At 33.0% G+C, this 21,004-nt stretch overlaps 1 protein-coding gene and 1 pseudogene across 1 annotated transcript; both read left to right on the top strand.

Moving 5' to 3' along the window:
• Window positions 1–235: 235 nt before the first annotated feature.
• Window positions 236–1,167, top strand: LOC126018621 (olfactory receptor 4C15-like; annotated as a pseudogene).
• A 15,050-nt stretch (window positions 1,168–16,217) lies between these two features.
• On the top strand, window positions 16,218–17,157 carry LOC126017884 (olfactory receptor 4C15-like). The gene is given in 2 exon segments (XM_049779949.1): window positions 16,218–16,451; window positions 16,453–17,157. Coding segments are annotated over 2 exon segments (936 nt in total). The 5' UTR covers window positions 16,218–16,220.
• The last annotated feature ends 3,847 nt before the right edge of the window (window positions 17,158–21,004 follow it).

A 21,004-nucleotide genomic window follows, 5' to 3' on the forward strand; every position in this document is an offset into this window, starting at 1 on the left:
TCTGTTTTTTCCTCTACAGAAGCTCTGTCTTGACAATATATAGAATTGTGTTTATATTTTCCCCTGATCTCAAATTTTCCATTTGTAATTTTAATGATAAAGGATAAGCTATAAAGTATAATGTGGATATAAAAACTTGTGTAGACCTGTCATAATAAATGAATGTAATATTTTCTATTTATAACTGCAGATTTCAATGTGCAGTGTGGTAGCTCTAACTGTTTCCTGTGAAATCATGCAAAACCAAAGTTTTGTAACTGAGTTTGTTCTTCCAGGACTTTCACAGAATCCACATGTTCAGAAAATTGTGTTCATTATATTTCTTTGTGTTTACATTGCAACTCTCTATGGTGCAACTCTCTATGGTAATTTGCTAATCGTGGTGGCCATTCTCACCAATCCAGCACTCCTAGGCTCCCCAATGTGCTTTTTTCTGGTTTTCCTCTCCATACTGGATACATGCTTTACATCTGCTATTGCCTCCAAATTGATTAAGACTGTCTCTATGAGAAGAAAACCATCTCATTTGGAGGTTGTATGACCCAACTCTTCGCTGGACACTTCTTTTCAGGGGCAGAAGTCATTGTGCTTACAGCCATGGCCTATGACAGGTATGTGGCCATCTGCAAGCCCCTGCTCTATTCTTCCATCATGAACTCAAGGCTCTGTGGCATTCTTATTGGAGTAGCCTGGACAAGGGGCTTTCTGCATTCCATCATACAAATCCTCTTTACTTTTCAACTGCCTTTCTGTGGACCCAATATCAGTGATCACTTCATGTGTGACATGTAAAACTTGCCTGCACGGATACTTATATCTTTGGACTTTTGGTGGTGGCCAATAGTGGGTTCATCTGTATTCTCATCTTCTCCTTGTTACTTGTGTCTTATGGGATCATCTTGTTCTCCCTGAGAAACCATTGCACTGAAGGACAGAGGAAAGCCCTCTCCACCTGTATCTCATGTGGCTGTCGTAGTTTTGTTCTTTGTCCCTTGTATATTTGAGTATGCTCGACCTCCAACTTCTTTCTCCTTCGACAAAATATTGGAAATGTTTTACACAGTACTAACTCCTTTACTCAATCCCTTGATTTTCACTTTCAGAAATAAGGAAGTAAAAAATGCTATGAGAAAACTCTGGAATAGGTTTATAGTTTTTTTCTGTTGAAAAATAAAGCGCTAGAATAAGAAAAATATATAATTAAGTAGAAAATTGTCAAATAACAGAAAGAAAACATGTAAGAACTATTTTATACAATATAAAATAACATAATAAAAATATCTGCCAATTTTGCAATGAAATATATAATTTCATCTTTTCTTATGACTTCATAGTATTTTATCATGTGTATACACAAGAACTTCTTATCTATTCCTCTTTTGTTGCACATGTAGGTTATTTTCATTACCTAGATATTGTACTGAGTATAATAATGAACAAAGAAAAACTTTGGGGTCAGATAACTTAGTATGCCCAGAGTCTGTAGTTGGTCTTATGGTAGAATTCTTCATGGGTAAGGTCTACCTGTTTTAGGCCAAAGTTTTTTCCTTTCTGTTTTCCTCAACTTTTACTGCACCTATGCAAAAACAATCAAACAACAATAACAAAACATGCCCCCCACATATACACACACCTTTTATTTCTTTATTTTTTCCCTTCTTTTTTATCTTTTAAATAGGGGCTCCAAGAGCCTATTTTATAGAACCTTGGAACATGGATTATTTTGTTTACTTCATATTTCTGCACTTTTCTATAAAACTAAAAAGAAAGAAAAAAAGAAAAAAAAAGAAAGGATAGGGGCCAATGGTCTTAGATGCATTGATGGAGGAAAAAAAAGAACAGAACTAAATATCCAAGCTTAAGTCAATGACAGTAGAATCAAGAGACCTAAACTTTCACAATCTAAACTTCAATGGGTCTGTTATAGTAGCAGGCCAAGGTGCAAAAAGTGGTGGTATAGGATGCACTCTGGGATCATTGGTAGATGAAGGTCAACACTGGTGCTGGGAATGGCCTTGATTCACTGTATATCTGAAATTCAACTATGAAGAACTTTGTAGATCACAATGGTTTCAATAAGATAAAATTTAAAAAATAAATTGTTTTTGTGTGTTTTGGGAGTATGTCAAAAATGAAATTGCTGGGTCACATTGGAATCCTATTACTTTCTTAGAATAACTTTCTGCATTGTTTTCTTTTTTTTAATTTTTTATTTTTAATTATGAGAACAATGATGCAAAGAGGACAAGGTAAAGTTACAGTGGAAGGACAATCGCCCATAAACAGAGTTCTCAGAAGAAATCCCCTTGATGACGCCTAAATATTGAACGTACAGTCAAAGAACATTAAGAAAAATAAGGCAGAGGGCCCGGAGAGATAGCACAGCGGTGTTTGCCTTGCAAGCAGCTGATCCAGGACCTAAGGTGGTTGGTTCGAATCCGGTTGTCCCATATGGTCTCCCGTGCCTGCCAGGAGCTATTTCTGAGCAGATAGCCAGGAGTAACCCCTGAGCGCCGCCGGTGTGGCCCAAAAACCAAAAAAAAATAAAAAATAAAAAATAAAAGGCAGAACCCATGTACAATTACTTTGTCCACAAGTCCCCAGATTGTAGTACATTATAACATTTCTTAGCAGTACACAAAGCAATTTAAAGCCATGAAATTTATGTGACTTCTTAAACATTGAAGGCATAGTATTTTTTTTATATTTTCATGCACATGCATATTGGTTTATGTTAACATCAAAAGTTTAAGAGGTTAATTTTTTAAAGATTAGATTTGTCTAAGGAGCACAGTAAAAACGGTGTTAGAGTGGCAAATATTAGATGTGAAAGAGATAGCATGACCACCAACAGTGAATGAAGATTTCTTATTTGTTGCATTCCCACCAAAACTATTTCCAGATTTTTCCGTTATGCCACTCTCAATGGTGTAGGTATCTCACTGTTCTTTATATTTGCATTATTACTAGGGAGTATTAAACAACAATGATCACTTTTCTTATGAATTTTAACTATTTTTATATCTTTTGTTGGTATCATTCTTTTTACTATTTTAATTGGTTAATTAAACTTTTGCCATTTATCTTTGTATACTATATATATATTAGCCTTAATCATATATATTTTGTGCAGATATTATCTTCCACTTAAATAGATTTTCTTTTTTTACTGCTAGATTTTTTCCAAATAAATGGATTTTTAAATTTAATGTTGTTCCATATTTATATTGTTAATGATGTATTTATTTATCTCTACCTTGAAAATGCATCTGAGGTTCATTTTCTGCAAACTTATTCCCATATTTCTCTCATGTATTTATGAATTCTGGTCCAATTATGAAGTCTCCCTTCAGGTTTTAGTTAACATTTATGAGTGGTTTTTGATATGATTCTAGTTTCCTTTTTTGTTACTTGTATATCAATTTTCCCCAATATCATAGGTTGAAGACACTTAACCTTGCCCCATTTCATGTACTTAGCTCTTTTGTCTTATTATTTTAATTTGCCTAAAAACCTTTTCTCTGATATAATTATGACCATTCCCCACCTTTTTAGTATTCAATTAACCAGCATGACTATTCTCCATCTTATCATTTTGAGCATATTGTTATCATGTCAAATTAAGTGTGTCTCTTCTAAGCAAAAGAAGGTTGGATTTCTTTCCATGCTCCATAAAATAACTACCATTATGTGTAATTTTTATAGAGAAGTTCAGTGCGTTGACATTTAGAGAAATTATTATGAAGTAATTTGTGGCTATATGGACCTGAGGAGTTTGGTTGCTTATGTTGATTGATCTTTACTTTTTATATGAGACCATTAGCATATTTGCCAGATATAGTTTTTATTCAATAACGTTCTAAGCAGCCATTTTTTCTGACAATATTTTAGCTTGGTCCTCATATCTGACTGGTGATCTTGCTGGGTAGATAATTCTTGGGTGGAAGTTCTTTTTCATAAGGCCTCTAAAAGCACCTACTCTGTGTTCATCAGGTGTTTACTCAGGTTACTGAACTGAGCTGCTGGGAGCATACCAAGTGCTGGTGCAGAATTTGAGAATAATCTGACAAAAGCTGGATATTTCTTTCCTATTCATATCTCCTAATGTTATAGTTATAATTGGGCTCTCAGTTTTACTCTAATTGGTTTAATAGTTTGCCTCTTATCACACATTTTGGATAATCTTTCCTATATAGCATAATTTTAAGTCAGGGAGAGAAACATATCCTATCCTACTTTTTTCAGATATTCTCTGTTTGTTCAGGGAGTTTTATAGTTCTACATACAGTTTAACAGTTTTGGGTTCATTTTGCTAAAAAATATTATGGGGATTTTAATGGGAACTACATTGAATCTGTATGATGCTTTGGATAAAATGGCAATTTTAACTATACAATCCTTCCAATTCATGAACAAGGAAATGTTTTCAACCTTTTATCTCCCTTTATACATGATGCTAATTTATATTATTCATTGTATAACTCTTTCATCTGTTTTACTAAGTTAATTTCCAGTACTTCTTTAGGGTTTTTTTTTGGGGGGGGGATACCTTTATCATTGGAATTAATTTAGTTTTTTTTTAAATTTCTCTGTTGTACCTCATCTTTTTCATAGAAAAAAGCAACACATATTTGCATATTTATTGTATAGATTGCCACCTTTCTATATAGTTTGTTGTTTCATAACATTTTGTTGACATTATACTTTTTTATTGTAGCTTAAGTGACATAGATAAAATTCACAGTTAAAATGGTTAAAATTCACAGTTATGAAAAAAGTTATTGCACTTCTACACCACTATGGTGAAGGCATCCAGGATCCAGGATCCATGGCACCTAGGATCCTCACTATTTCCCACTGTTATTCCTCATTCACTTTTCTTACCTTCTTACCACCAATTCACAGTTCATTTTTGCATTTAAAGGATGAGAGTTTGCTTTTGATAGTATTACAAAAGAGGATTTTTATATTCCCTTATTTTGGTTCTCTGTATAACAGGTATGAGTGAGATGATCTAATATTTAATTTTTCCTCTCTCTTTAACTTATTTTACTTAACATCATGAATTACAGCTCCTTCCAAGTTGTAGTAAAATGCAAAATTTGTTTTTTCTCAGAGCTGTATGGCATTCTGCTATATCTGTATCATGATTTACTTATCTAATCATATGGTGTTGATAAATTACTTAATTTTTTCAGATCCTCACATTAGTCATTAGTACTTAAATGAACACAGGTATGCATACATTCCTTTATGGTGCTATCTTCAGTGTTTTCTATGTATATTGTGGTGTAATTATTATTGCAATTAAGTGATATCTTGACTTCTTTTATAATTTGAATAACTTTGACATCTATTGTTTTATTGTTTTATTTGCTTTCAGTTTGACTTTGAGCATACATTTACTTGTATTTGTGATTAATACACAATATTCTACTTAATACAATGCTGATAGTCTGTTCTGGCACTAGTTTTTAAAGAAATAAATGGATGTTGAATTTTCTTGAGATGCTTTATTGGCATCTGTTAAATGATTATATTATTTTCATTTTCCTTAAATTAATGTAGTATATCATTTTAATTGAATTGTGTATATTGAGTTAACTATGCATCCAGTTGACTGGAACAAAATCAACTAATCATAGAGATTGAATCTTGATGTATGTTGATTTATGAATACTACTATGTTAAATATATTTACATGTATATTAATCATTGATATTAGTTTGTAATTTTTCTGTTTTAGTTAGTCTCTGCTTTTTAATAGGTGTAATATTGTCTTCATAGAAAAATTTTAGTAGGGTTGCTGTTTCTTTGACTTCCTGGAAGAGGATAAATAATAGATATACTTTAAATGTTAGGAAGGACTCATTAGTGAGCTCATCTGAGTATGCAGTTTTGTATTTGTGGAAATTTGATTCCTATTTCAATTTTTGTGTTGTGATAAGAATATTGAAATACGCTTTATTCTTTATTTAACTTTAAATAATTTATATCAAAGTATAGGACTCAAAAAATTATCTATTTTTTAAATGTATTTTTATTTTATTTTTCTAACTTTATTTAAACACTGTAATTTACAAAGTTGATCTTTTTTTGTTTTTGTTTTTGTTTTTTGTTTTTTGTTTGTTTGTTTTTGGGTCACACCCGGCGGTGCTCAGGGGTTACTCCTGGCTATCTGCTCAGAAATAGCTCCTGGCAGGCACAGGGGACCATATGAGACACCGGGATTCGAACCAACCACCTTTGGTCCTGGATCGGCTGCTTGCAAGGCAAATGCCACTGTGCTATCTCTCCGGGCCAAAAATTTTCTATTTTTTTCAACTTCAATATTGTGGCATAAAGTTGTTCATTATAGGCCCATAAACTTTTGAGTTTATATGATATATGTATTAAATTATATTATTTGATTTATGACCTGATTTATAAGAGATTTCTTTTATTTTTTGTTTTTGACAATTCAAATAATTTTTTTATGTTATCATGAAGGTTACTAGTGCCAAAAGTTGGAGAAATAATTTTTCTTAAAGATCAATCAAACCAAATTATTTGAGACCACAAAGACTAGTGGTGCAGTTCAGGAAATAATTCCACTAACAACTATCATGACAATCTTAATGAGTGAGAGAAGTAGAATGCATATCTCAAATATAGGCAAGGGTTGGGAAGGAGAAAGGGGGCATTGATGATAGGAATGTTGCACTGAATAGGGGTGTTCTGTTTATGACTGAAACCCAACTACAATCATACTTGTAATCATGGTGCTTAAAGATTATATAAATAAAAAAAATAAATAAAAAGAATAATTTGTTATCCAAAGAAAGTTATTTCTAGAGTCTACCAAAGTCTTAATATGGATAAAATTTTCCTGACAAATGTTATAAGAATATACAAATACTATTATGTAAAAACCCTGGCAGATAGTACAATCACTTGAGGGATATTTTTTCTCCAAAAACTGTTAGTCCATTCAGAAAATTTTGATTGAATGAATATCCATGTCTAAAGAATGATGTCAGCATTAAAAATAAATTTCCCCGCTGACTGAAATGCATAAAATATATATTGTAATTTTATCTACATTGTAAACATTCAAGTGTTTATACTGAAACTTAGTTACTATTATTGCATATTCACTATGTTACCAACTTTCTTCACATATTATTTATACCATTTATTCTATCTTCACTGTAAATATGAGGATAAATAAAAGTTTGAATATAAAAAGAAAAAAATTTGAATAAATTCATTTTGTTTGGCTTTATAAGAGCTATTATGTTTGTATTTTGCCATCTATATCTTTAAATCTGTAAATCTTTAAATATATAAATTTAATTATGGTGACAATAATATTCTATAATGGACACTTGAAAGCCCCATATATTTCTACTTTTTATTCTTACCTTTATGGATAATTGATTTATAATTGTCAATAAATAGTGCTTCTAGTTTGATTACAAACTCTTTATCTGAGAATAAAGTTTTCTATAGAAGATAACTGTTTATGTCAGCTGTCCCAAAACACTGCATTTTATTCTTTGGTTTTATCTGTAAAAATAGAGAGATTTTTAGTCAACCATATGTGCTTTGTCACATATGTGTAAGCCCCTAGTATGCCACAATATTGAAGTTGAAAAAAATGGATAATTTTTGGAGTCCTATACTTTGATACAAATTATTTAAAGCTAAATAAAGAATAAAGCATATTTCAATATTCTTATCACAACACAAAAATTGAAATAGGAATCAAATTTCCGCAAATACAAAGCTGCATGCTCAGATGAGCTCACTAATGAGTCCTTCCAAATATTTAAATCCTGAATCAGCTTGTCTTTAACAATGAATAGTTCTGTCATGGGTGGGTTCATGTTCCCATTCCTTCTTATAGGTTTTCTTCTTTTTATTCATCTGTAAACTCAGTGCTCTCCTTGTAGAAAGCAAGCTTTTTTAAAACTTTTTTTGGGGAGACCACACCCAGTGACAGTCAGGGGTTACTACTGGATATGGGCTCAGAAATAGTTCGTGGCATGGGATACCATATGGGATGCCGGAGATCTAAACTAAGTCCAACTAAGCCACGTGCAAGGCAAACACCCTACCACTGTGCTATCACTTGGGCCCCTGAAAACGTTTTTGTATGACATTTATATCACTAATCCTCTCAAAGTATATAGCAATGGGAAAAAATGGATAAAATTTTCAGTCTTCCTTTTCTGGTATATCTTCATATTCAATATTCTGAATAATCACAATGCCAACAGAGTTAACTCACTCCATCTCCACCTTTACATTTAAATTTTGATTAAACATCTTTATGTCTTTAAAAAAATGTTATTTATAATGGGGAATTCAACTCCCGTGTCTTAGAAATGAAAATATTTTTCTCACATTTGAGATTTATACCCCAAAGTCTAGAGGACAAATTTAAGATAAATTAAGATAAATTGACAGACTCAGCATGAATCATCACAGGACATAAAGACTTGGATAATACAATTTTGGTAAAATTACTAAAATCTCATACTCTTTTCTGGAAAAATATTTCTGGAAAATGTGAAAGTCTAACATATGAAGACTTGGAAATTTCTTGGTGTTTGATTTTACATCTCTATAAACCAGTTACTGCACTCATGTTCATTCCCTTAGAATACCTATGGAAGCACAGATATAGTATGAGGAGACATGGGGATTTTTCAAGAAGGTGAGGTCCAAGTCAAGCCAAGATTTGAAAGATGAGACAAAAGTATGTTTATTCCATCAGTGATAAGAATATAGCAAGCCAAATAGAAAAATTGGTACAGGGACCAGAGAGATCAAACAAGTGGTAGGGTACTTGGCTTGCACACAGCCAACCCAGGATGGACAGATGGTGATTCGAATCCCAGCGACCCATAAGGTCCCCCATGCCTTCCAGGAGTGATGATCTCTGAGCTCAGAGCCAGAAGTAACCCCTGTGTGCCAACAGGTGTGAGCCTCACCACCAAAGAGAGAGAGAGAGAGAGAGAGAGAGAGAGAGAGAGAGAGAGAGAGAGAGAGAGAGAGAGAGAGAGAGAGAACCAAAAAAAAGGTACATTGAGTGATATGGTCATGATAAGTCTAAAGTGAAAGGGACCATAAGTGCACTGTGGACCAGAGGACACCTAGTGCAAAGAGAGATGTGAAAACAGGGGTCATGACCAAGGAATGTTATTTATTTCTTTAAATCTGTAAAGTAGTAGGCTTGTCTTAACAATTCATTTGACATTATATTCAAAATTAATTCTTGGGAATGAGACAATACAGATGTTAATGCCCTTGCATTGGCTGCACTGACCCTTCTCCAATATTTGGTACCATATTTGGTTCCTAGAGTAGTGCCAGCAAGATTAATGAGCACAAAGTCAGGAGTAAGCCCTGAAAATATATGGACCTAAAAAAAAAACAAACAAATAAAAAACTCCTGCTAAACTAAACTATAAAACAAACTAAACCCCTAATTCCTCATTGATTTTTATATGGTTCATTAATATGGCATTAGAATCTTGTGCATAGTTTCCATTGAATATTTTGTATGTTTTAGTGCAAATAATTTCCTTGTTACACTACTTGTTCTCCACAGCTTTTATTTAACAGTGTTGATATTGTTAAGTGAAGACTATGTTCCTCTAAAGATACAAGTAATAAAGAACTAAGCAACATTGAACTTGGATAAAGAAGACGTCTGATGTGATTTTAAGAAGAAACCGAAGTTCTAGAGAAGATGGTGGAGTCCTTTGGCTGAATCCTATCTGTATAAAATAGTAACTTTTTTAACTTCCCAGAAATGTCCACATCAGGTGGCTCTTCAATCCCAATACATTAATAATTTTATCACACTCATTATAATCAATAATAAACAAAATCATCCCTGTCTCTAATTGTTTAGGCCATAAATGTAAAAGTGCTCTGGCTTTCAATATTCAGAATAATGTCAAATCTGCATCTTTCTGTGAACTTAATAAATTCAAGACAATATGAATAAAAACATAAAAACTAAAGGACCCTTTTATTAAGGGACCTGGTGAGCTAGAATCAAGTTTTCCCATATTTTAATATCACTATACTTCATTTAATAAAAATAAAGAGTCCAAACTTTCTTTCTCAAAAAAAAAAAAAAAAAGAAAGAAAGAAAGAAAGAAAAATTCCTTTTTTGTTTAAAAACTACCATAGCTTTAAGATTTTAAAATAGCAAGATTTGGAACTGAGAGTAACACATAGATATGATAAAAGAAAAGAAAATGCCTTTTATATCTAGATATTATGTCAGCTTCAAAGTTTTGAAAATAGTTTTGATGCATCTATAATCCTTTGCATTTTATGTGTAAAATATGTTATTCTTTAATAACACATATTAATATGCTAATTTTCCTATTTTGAATTGCTTTTGTGCTTAACCTCCCAAATCAATCAGCTCTGACATTTTTATAACGAACAACACAGAAATTTTATCCTTATTTCTAGCAAAGACATATTCCATTTCTGAATGCCCTGTGTTCTGTTCCTGAAGGGAATAACGTAAATTGAAAGCATCTTGAAATAGAAACACAACAGATTTGAACAAATAGAGGAGAAATATAGTTCTAGCTCTGAGGGACATAAAAGTTTTGCAAGCACTTGGAAAAAATAGCAGCATGAACAATCTCAGAAAAGTGTGGAAAATACTGTTGGGAAATTCACAAACCCTGAGAGGAACTAAGTGGCAATTCTTTAAGTTCACGATCTCTTGGGGATCTGTCTTAAATCATGTTGGCAATAAAAAAGAGGTAACTTTGATTTATTTTTCCCCAAAACATGGTCAAGGCTGTACTGTATGAAGCAGTGGGGAACATTCTCTACTTCATCCATCACAGAAGTTCTTATTTATAGAAAGAATCCTTGGAAACAGCCCTTCTCATTTTACTACCAATTTCTGATATGGACACTTATCCCACTGAGAAAAGGAGATTTCCATCATCAGAATTCTCAAGAAACTGACTCATGGTGAGGTCTGTACTTGCACTTTTTCATTTTTAGGAAGAATATTAATTTGTGGTTTAGAGGTGAGATTGTTGATTCCAAGTTTAATAAGATCACAGTTCTTTCCATTTTATATACCTAGACTATAACTTGCTGTTTCCTAGATTCTTCTTTTGATAGAAATATCAAGCCTAAGATTATTAGAATACAATTTATTATATCATAAACCAATGAGACTTTATTTAGAATACAAGAGCACTACAGCTATTAGAATGGATATAACCGGGGTCCTTGGATGCTCATTTAAAGACACTAATCTATATTCATTCAGATCTCTTATTTTTAGGTTAATATAAATGAGTTTAAATGCAATACATACATCATTTAAACTGTCCAGTAACATTATATTTTCTAATACTATAATGTATTGGGCATCTATAAATTTCTCTAATGTGATGCTCTAGATTTCTGATTGTGGGTAAGTATAAAAACATGAAAGCATGTTTATTTCAAGTGCAATTTTAATTTTATATTTCACAATAGATGCTAATTCTAAGAAAACCCCTATCAAATGTCCATTAAATGACTTGATGATTGATAAGTAGCAGAAAGAACAAAACAGTGTCCTAAAAACACACTCCACTTAAATTTTCTAAGTATTTGTTCATCACATGAGCTTTATAATTTGCCCTTAGCATTGATCAGTTATATTTAAATGAAAAGAATTCTCAGAAGTGTTTTTGTAATAGTTTTTGTGGCTGTTTCACCAATAAAATAGACTAACAGAGATAAATATCCTATTGCTATCAAGAAGACTTCAGAATGGGTAAAGAAAATAAGTTCAAAAATAAGTTCAAATTCCATCTAGTATTAAGAATATTGAATGAAATAATGCAATATTTAGGTCAAATAACCTGAACTACATTGTAAGTAAATAAGAATATCTGCGAGCTGAAGAAAATTATAATGCACATAAAGGCGTATGCTTAACAAGAAATGCACAGATTACATGTTATAAATAATAATAGTGGATTGAAATTAATTAGAATGAAGGCAATTACTTGAGAATATAAATAGTAATGGGTTTCTAATCTACTATTTGAGAGTTGACTTACCTAATATAATCAACATACAATTATATTTTCACTAAATGTTTATTTTTTGTCTATAACCATTAATAAGGATTTACACTTTACTAGGATAAGTTGCTAAGCTACTATATGGATTCACGTATGTCCTTAGTTTGTTTTATGGTTATCATGAATATGTTTATTAAATTAATGAAGTATACATTGATATTTTATTCTTTTTTTTTTTTGGTTTTTGGGCCACACCCGGCGGTGCTCAGGGGTTACTCCTCGGATGTCTGCTCAGAAATAGCTCCTGGCAGGCACGGGGACCATATGGGACACCGGGATTCGAACCAACCACCTTTGGTCCCTGATCGGATGCTTGCAAGGCAAACGCCTGCCGCTGTGCTATCTCTCCGGCGCCCGATATTTTATTCTTTAATGAAAACCATTGTGATTAGGGGCACCTATACACTAGATTCTCAAATGCTGTTCACACTTAATATTAGAAATCAGTTTCTTCTGAAAAAGGGGGCTGTCCATTTTGTTTGTGACTAAGTGACATTCTAATGACAAAATAGCATAACTCCTAGGAATTCCCAGATACATAAAAATAAATTTAATTCATTCCTAAATTAATTAATTACTAAATTAATAAGGAGCTTTAGCCTTCTCTCAACTCCTCACCCAGCCACATTGTTTATACACTTTTTACACTGAAGCTGACCAAAATATAAGTGAGTCATGCAGGTCAGAGAGCTCTGGTAATTTATTTTGGGATTATTGAGGGCATGTTATTAAAAAATACATGTAACTGTGCTATGCAAAAGATACCTTATATTTGCAAATAAATAAATTAGATAAAGTATTCATGCAGTTAGTTATGATCAAGCATAATTATATATAAATGCATTGTGATTCTTTCTGTATCATTAGTCTGTGACTTATTCTTTTAAGATATTTCTCCTTTTCTTCTAGTAGTACATATTGTAATATGGAGTTCATTATCTGATTCTCACAAGAAGTATAACAGTAGACATCCTTGTTATATCCAGTTACAGAAGTAGAATTTGTGTTTTGCTGTCTTTGAGTAGTTCATTATGTTAAGTAATAAAGCTGAGCACAAAAAATTAAGTTATAATCTAAATTTTTCTGGATGTGAAGTTATTTTATCGTTTATTTTATTTAATTGTTTCTCCCATATAGATGCTGAGATAAGGTTAAACTCTTGAGTAATAAAATGCTGACTGTTAATGTTTAAGAAATGGTTGACTACTGCAATAAATAGCTTGTTTATATTTCTGTGAATTTTTGTACTACCTTTTAATTGATTTGTAATAAATCAATTAAGTTAAAGCTGGCAATTAGCACACAATTCTTTACTTATTAAATATATATGAATATACTTGTGCACATGCTAACATCATCTAATCCCTTTGCGTTATATATGGTACAGACAAAATCATCCCCCTTTGACTCTGTATCTGCTTATGGAAAATGAAGACAAAAGTTGCAACAGTTATCTGGATGATTACAAGAAAATCTTTCTGTGTGTAAGTTGACATTTTTATTTTGTTTTGGTGGCCCACATCCAGGGGGTGCTCAGCATTTACCCCCAACTCTATCTTTACTCAGGGATCCCTCCTGGTGGTTGTAGGAAATCAAATGGGAAAGCAGGGACTGAAACTGGTGAATGCATGCAAGGTTAAGTCTCTACCCACTGCATGATTACTCTGGTCCATGATTAATTTTTCTTAAGAATAAATGGTAACTTTTATTGGTAAGAACATTTTAAAAATATGTTGTATGTGCTTTAAAATTATGAAGATATTGAAAATTATTCCATCTCAATCCTCTGATATAGATACATGTCAGCTATTTATGAACATTTTAAACTTTACATAAATAATTAGCAATGATAAATAAAGCTTCTAGACTCAATTTTGGTTAACATATTTTTCTATTCTTATATGTGTTTTCTTTCCAAAAATTTTTATAATTGACAAGACCACAATATTTCCTAATTCTGCATTCTAGCTACTTAACACTTTTTGGTGAGATCATAAGATCTTTTGAAATAAGTAAAAAAAAAGTAAGCATCAATCACTGACTGTGTTTGGGTCATAACAAAAATCACCTTGGTGTTGAACTTTGGCTCATAAAATTGTCATTTATTTCTGGGGTGAACAAATTTTTTTTATTTTTGGCCACACCCGGTGATGCTCAAGGGTTAGTTCTGGCTATGTGCTCAGAAATCGCTCCTGGTTTGGGGGACCATATGAGACACTGAGGATAGAATTGAGGTCTGTCCTAGGTCAGCCGCATGTAAGGCAAATGACCAAAGATAATGTTTTCAAATTCAGATCCACCATATCCTTTATGGTTGATCTTATTTTTAATTATCATTTATCTATCTATCTATCTATCTATCATCTATCTATCTATCATCTGTCTCTATCTATTTATCTATCATCTATATATCTATCTATCATCTATATATCTGTCTATCTGTCTATCTGTCTGTCTGTCTGTCTGTATATCTATTTGAAGTCACATTTGGATATGCTTAGAAGTTACTCCTGGATTTGCACTCAGAAATTATTCCTGACTGTAATAGGGGAACATATAGGATGCTAAGAATTTAGCCAGGATCAGTCCTGTCAAGGCAAGTGTACTTTGTGTCCATACCAATTGACTTTATTATTTAAAGAAAGATTTTTCTACAAGGTGTAGTAAAACATAACATAGACTTTCTTTTATACAATACTCATTGAAAAACTAATTTACTGACTAATTTAACTTAGAGATCATAACAATACTCACCAGTATATATATGAGAACCTACAGAATATTTTAGTATTTTAAAGTATAATATATTAATTTATTTTGTTTAGTTTAGACCATCCTTGGCTGTGCTAGGGGCTTATTCTTTTCTCTGTGTTCAGGGATCATTCATGGAGGGCTAAGGGAATAATATTTGGTAAAGGAAATCAAACGTAGGTCAGTCATGTGCAGGTCAACTGCCCTACTCACCATACTATTGGTCTTTTCCCTAAAGGAAAATAGTTTAACTCTAGTAAGTGTATATAGAAAAATATTTGGTGATAAAAAGAGAGATATATGTTTAAGACGGAGTTACTATTCTTATTTTAGAATGACAAATAAAATAAAAACGTGATACTCAAAATACATTTACTTGTTATGCATTTTTATAGATTTTTCTCATTTTATAAGGCTTAAACTGCATCCTTGAAAGCAATCAGCTTATAGTTAAAGAAAATATTAAGACAACTGTATTTTTATGTGCCTCTAATGGTAGGTTACGTTTTTTTTTTTTTCTTTTTGGTTTTTGGGTCACACCTGGCAGTGCTTAAGGGTTACTCCTGGCTCTATGCTCAGAAATTATTCCTGGCAGGCTTGGGGACCATATAGGATGCCGGGATTCTAACCACAGTCCTTCTGCATCTAAGGCAAATGTCTTACCACTGTGCTATCTCTCAGGCCCTGGTTAAATTTATATTTAATAGAGAGAGAAATTTTTCTAATCAGGGATGTCATGTTTTTATTATAAGATAATGCCTTCCTGAACAAATTTGTTGTTGTTCTTTATTACTCACACAATTTATTCTAACTGACCGGGATGGCATTAGGGAAATAGAAATTTTTCTCAGTCCTTGCACCTATGAATATGCCTTTAGAAAGTTCCCAATATCTTATACTATTTAATAACTTACCTCTATTCCATTATCAAGTATTATACCTATTATACTTGTAACAAAATTTTAATTTTAGATCCAAAATTTAAAACTTGATAATAAAATTTCTGTGGGTTGGTTTTTTTTTGGGGGGGGGGTCACACCCAGCAGCGCTCAGGGGTTACTACTGGCTTTACACTCAGAAATTGCTCCTGGCAGGCTCGGGGGACCATATGGGATGCCGGGATTCAAACCACTGTCTTCTGCATGGAAGACAAATGCCTTACCTCCATGCTATCTCTCCAGTCCCAATTTCTGTGTTTCTGATACAGAAGCTCAAAAGTTAATTTTCAGGATAGATGAAGAATCTCATCATTGTCCATTTTTTCTGGTGGTCTTTGATTTGATGTTCGTTTTCCATTCTTGTAATTACAGATTCTCTATGCTCACTTTGATCACTTTGAGTGGTTCCTTGAAAATCATGCAAAACCAAAGTTTTGTAACTGAATTTGTCCTCCTGGGACTTTCACAAAATCCACATGTCCAGAAAATTGTATTTGTCATATTTCTGTTCATCTACATTGCGACTGTTTGTGGTAATCTGTTGATTGTGGTAACCATCGTCAGTAGTCCAGCACTAATGGGCTCCCCAATGTACTTCTTCCTGGCTTTCTTGTCATTCCTGGATGCATGTTTCTCATCTGTTATTGCCCCCCAAAATGATTGTTGATGCTCTCTATGAGAAGAAAACCATCTCCTTTGGAGGCTGTATGACCCAGCTTTTTGCTGAACACTTCTTTGCTGGAGTGGAGGTGATTGTGCTCACAGCCATGGCTTTTGACAGATATGTGGCCATCTGCAAACCTTTGCACTATACTTCCATCATGAACTCAAGGCTCTGTGGCATTCTGATAGGGGTAGCTTGGGCAGGGGGATTTCTGCATTCCATTATTCAAATTTTCTTTACCTCCCACCTACCCTTTTGTGGTCCCAATATCATTGATCACTTCATGTGTGACTTGTACCCATTACTGAAACTTGCCTGCACGGATACTTATATCTTTGGCCTTTTGGTGGTGGCCAACAGTGGGTTCATCTGCATCCTCATCTTCTCTATGTTACTTGTATCTTATGGGGTCATCTTGTTCTCCCTGAGAAACCACAGCTCTGAAGGACAGAAGAAAGCCCTCTCGACTTGTGGAGCTCACATTGCTGTTGTGATTTTGTTCTTTGTTCCATGTATTTTTGAGTATGCTCGGCCTCCATCTGCTTTCTCTTTTGACAAAACAGTAGCAATATTCTATACTATCTTAACTCCTTTTATCAATCCTTTGATTTACACTTTCAGGAATAAGGAAGTGAAAAATGCCATGAGGAAACTATGGAACAGATTATTTGTAGTTTCAAGTGAAAAATAAAAAGTTGCCTTTTAAAGACAATGTATGAGTAAATATTCTTTTTCTAGAAGTTTCCTTTGAAAACTGAACTTTCTTTTTTTATTTTATTGTAAGAATTTATTCAAGAGACAAAATTGATTAACATAATGAGGTAAACTAATATAACATACTATAGTGACATACCATAACATATAATATAGTTGATATAATAATAATAATACATGTAAGTCAAAGAAAGTTTCTGAACTTTCTTAAGAGTAGCTTATTAAAATAAATACAAATTATAATCTTGAAAATAAAGCAAATCAATTTTGACTCTATGACATATTAGCTCTGCTTTTCTGTTTTAGATCTTTATTCATAATTTTAAATATATTTTTCTTTTTTATAATTTCAAAACTAATAAATTACTTTTACTGGAATTATATATTATCCTGCAAGTCTAATGAAACTTTTGAAAAACCAGATGAAACTATTTAGATATTAGATATAAATGATCATTTCTTGTTGAAAATAAATCTTTTTACATTGCTTGAGTGACTAAAGAAAACAATTAGGATTTAGTAAAGATGGAGGATAGAGTTTGTTGAAATATTAGAGATTTTTGTGTCATATGACTTTCATTATTTAGTAAGTCAATTAGAATTTGGTCACATTGTAAATTTATTAGAGATAAAAATCTAATAATAGGGAGAAAATATAATAGTAAGAGAAATAGGCCTGGGAATAGACAGGATTCTTAAAAGAAGTCAGCACTAAATACCTTTACTCTGGTGCAAACTGACATTGTCAATTTAGGTTTAAATTATTCCATTTGAACAGTAATTAGTAAGGAGATATTTTTCAGATTTAAATATAGCATATGTTATTCCCATGACTGAAGTTGGATATAGATTTTTTTAAATGAATCTTTATTTAAACACCTTGATAACAATTATGATTGTAGTTGGGTTTCAGTCATGTAAAGAATACCCCCCTTCACTAGTGCAACATTCCCATCACCAATGTCCCAATTTTCCATCCTCCCCACACCACCACCCCCAGCCTGTACTTGAGACAGGCTTTAAACTTTCCTCATTTACTCACATTGTTATGAAAGTTCTCAATGTAATTATTTCTCTAATGCACTCATCACTCTGTGGAGAGCTTCATGTCATGAGCTGGACCTTCCAGCACTCTCTCTCTGAGAATTATTGCAAAAATATTTTTCTTTTTTCTTAAAACCCATAGATGAGTGAGACTATTTTGTGTCTATCTCTCTCCCTCTGACATATTTTACTCAGCATAGTAGATTCCATGTATATCCATGTATAGGGAAATTTCATGATTTCATCCCTTCTGACAGCTGCATAATATTCCATTGTATATATGTACCACAGTTTCTTTAGCCATTCATCTCTTGAAGGGCATCTTGGTTGATTCCAGAGTCTGGCTATTATAAATTGTGCTGAAATGAATATAGGTATGAGAAAGGAAATTTTGTATTGGATAGATTTTTTAATGCCCTCTCTATTGTAATATTTATAAAAAATATTTTAATTTTCTTAAGCATAACACTCAAAAGCACCTATCAACTCATTATAATATACAAAAATATAATTTTATTTATTTATTCTTCATGCAAGGCCCAATGCAGAACCATATGTTTTCTATTTTAAAATGAACATGGAAAAATGATATTGTTTTATTATATTTCACAATGAAGTCAATGAAGGATTAAGGCGAGATCTAAAAATTTGAACACAACGATTGAGTTGCAGAAAACTAGGTGCATATTAAAGGATTGAACATATTAACTCTTTCCCCACTCTATTTAATTCTCTAATAATTTGCTTATTTTTCTAACATGAGTAGCTATTAATTGCTTATTTCCCCTTTTCTAAGGGAGTTTCTTACTTTTAAGTGCTTAATTTATTTTTTAGATTAAGCTATCGAAGTGAATATTAGTGTCATGGTCTTAACTATTTTACTATTCAAAATGTTAAAAAAAATGGGGCTGGAGAGATAGCACAGCGGTAGGGTATTTTACTTGCACTGTGACCAACCCAGGATGAACCTGGGTTCTATTCCCAGCATCACATATAGTCCCCTGTGCCTGCCAGGAGAGATTTCTGAGGGCAGAGCCAGGAGTAACCCCAGAACACCACCAGGTGTGGCCCCAAAACCAACCAACAAACAACAGTATTCAAATTTTTAATTTGGGGCCAGAGTGATAGTACAGTGGTAGGGCGTTGGCCTTGTAAGTGGCCAATCTAGGATGGACCCGGGTTCAATCTCGGGAATCTCATATGATCCCCAAAGCCTACTAGGAGTGATTTCTAAGAAAAAAAAAGCATGAATAATACCTGAGCACTGCCGATTGTGGCCCCTCTAAAAACAATTGGCAAATAACACAATTTAGGATGCAAAAATGAATAATTATTAGGAGATAAATGACTAAGTAATAAATTTTAATCTTGATTTTAACCTTTCAGAGTGGTTTCTGAATTTAAATTCTGATTGAACAACTTCATGTCTTTAAAGAAAATTTTATTTATAAAGAGAAAGTCAACTCCTGTGTCTTAGAAATAAAGAATATTTTCTCACATTTGAGATTAATACCCCAAACTCTGGAGGATAAATTTAAGCAGTACCACATTGACAGACTCAGCATGAGCATGCATAGTGAGGATAAATCACTACAGGACATAAAGACTTGGATAATACAACTTTGGTTAAATAACTGAAATCTCATACTCTTTTCTGGAAAAGTCTTTAATATGAAAGTCTAACATATGAAGATTCAGAAATTTCTTGCTGTTTGATTTAACATCTCTATAAACCAGTTGGCTGGAAATTATATAAAGTGTATTGAATTTATGAGGGAATATTAAGGATGAAATAAAAATGAATTCTGTAATAGAGAATTGATTTGGTTTGGTTTGGTTTGGGAAGGGTCATCACACTGGCAGCATTCAGGGTTACTCCTGGTTCTGAGCTCAGAAGTCAATCCTGGCAGGCTTGGGAGAGCATATTGGATGCCAAGATTCAAACCGAGGTCCATTTTGTGTTGGCTGCATGCAAGGCAAATGCCTAGCCGCTATGCCATTGCTCTGAGCCTGTATTAGAGAATTGGTAATTGAAATGATATGACAGAGTGACAGAGTTCATTTCTTCTTATAGAGAAGACCTGGCTATATCTTTAACATTACTACACTCATGTTCATTCCCTTAGAATACCTATGGATGGACAGTTGTATAGTATAGCATGAGGAAACATGAGGATTTTTCAAGAAGGTGAGATCCAAGTCAAGACAAGATTTGAAAGATGAGACAGAAGTATGTTTATTCCATCAGTGATAAGAATACAGCAATCTAAGTAGAAAAACTGGTCTGGGGCTGAAGAGATAGAACAGTGGTAGGGCATTTGTCTTGCACGCAACCGACCCAGGACAGATAGTGGTTCAAATTCCTGCATTCCATGCGGTCCCCCGAACCTGCCAGGAGTAATTTCTGAGCACAGAGCCAGGGATGAACCTCCGAGAACCACCAGGTGTGATCCTCTCCACCCAAAAAAAGAAGAAAAAAGAAAAATTGGTACATTGAGTGATATGGTCATAATAAATCTAAAGTGAAAAGGATCTTGTAATTAGGGCACTGTGGACCAAGGATGCCTAGTGCAAAGAAAGATGTGAAAACAGGGGTCATGACCAAGGAATATTATTTCTTTAAATCTGTAGAGTAGTAGACTTGTCTTAATTCGGTTGACATTATATTCAAAAGTTAATCCTTGGGAATGAGATAGTATAGATAATACCCTTGCATTTGTTGCACTGACATTTATTCAATCTTTGGTACCATATTTGGTCCATAGAATAGTGCCAGGAAG

This window comes from Suncus etruscus, chromosome 9 (genome assembly GCF_024139225.1).
Source record: "Suncus etruscus isolate mSunEtr1 chromosome 9, mSunEtr1.pri.cur, whole genome shotgun sequence".
In the NCBI taxonomy this organism is placed as follows: Eukaryota; Metazoa; Chordata; class Mammalia; order Eulipotyphla; family Soricidae; genus Suncus; species Suncus etruscus.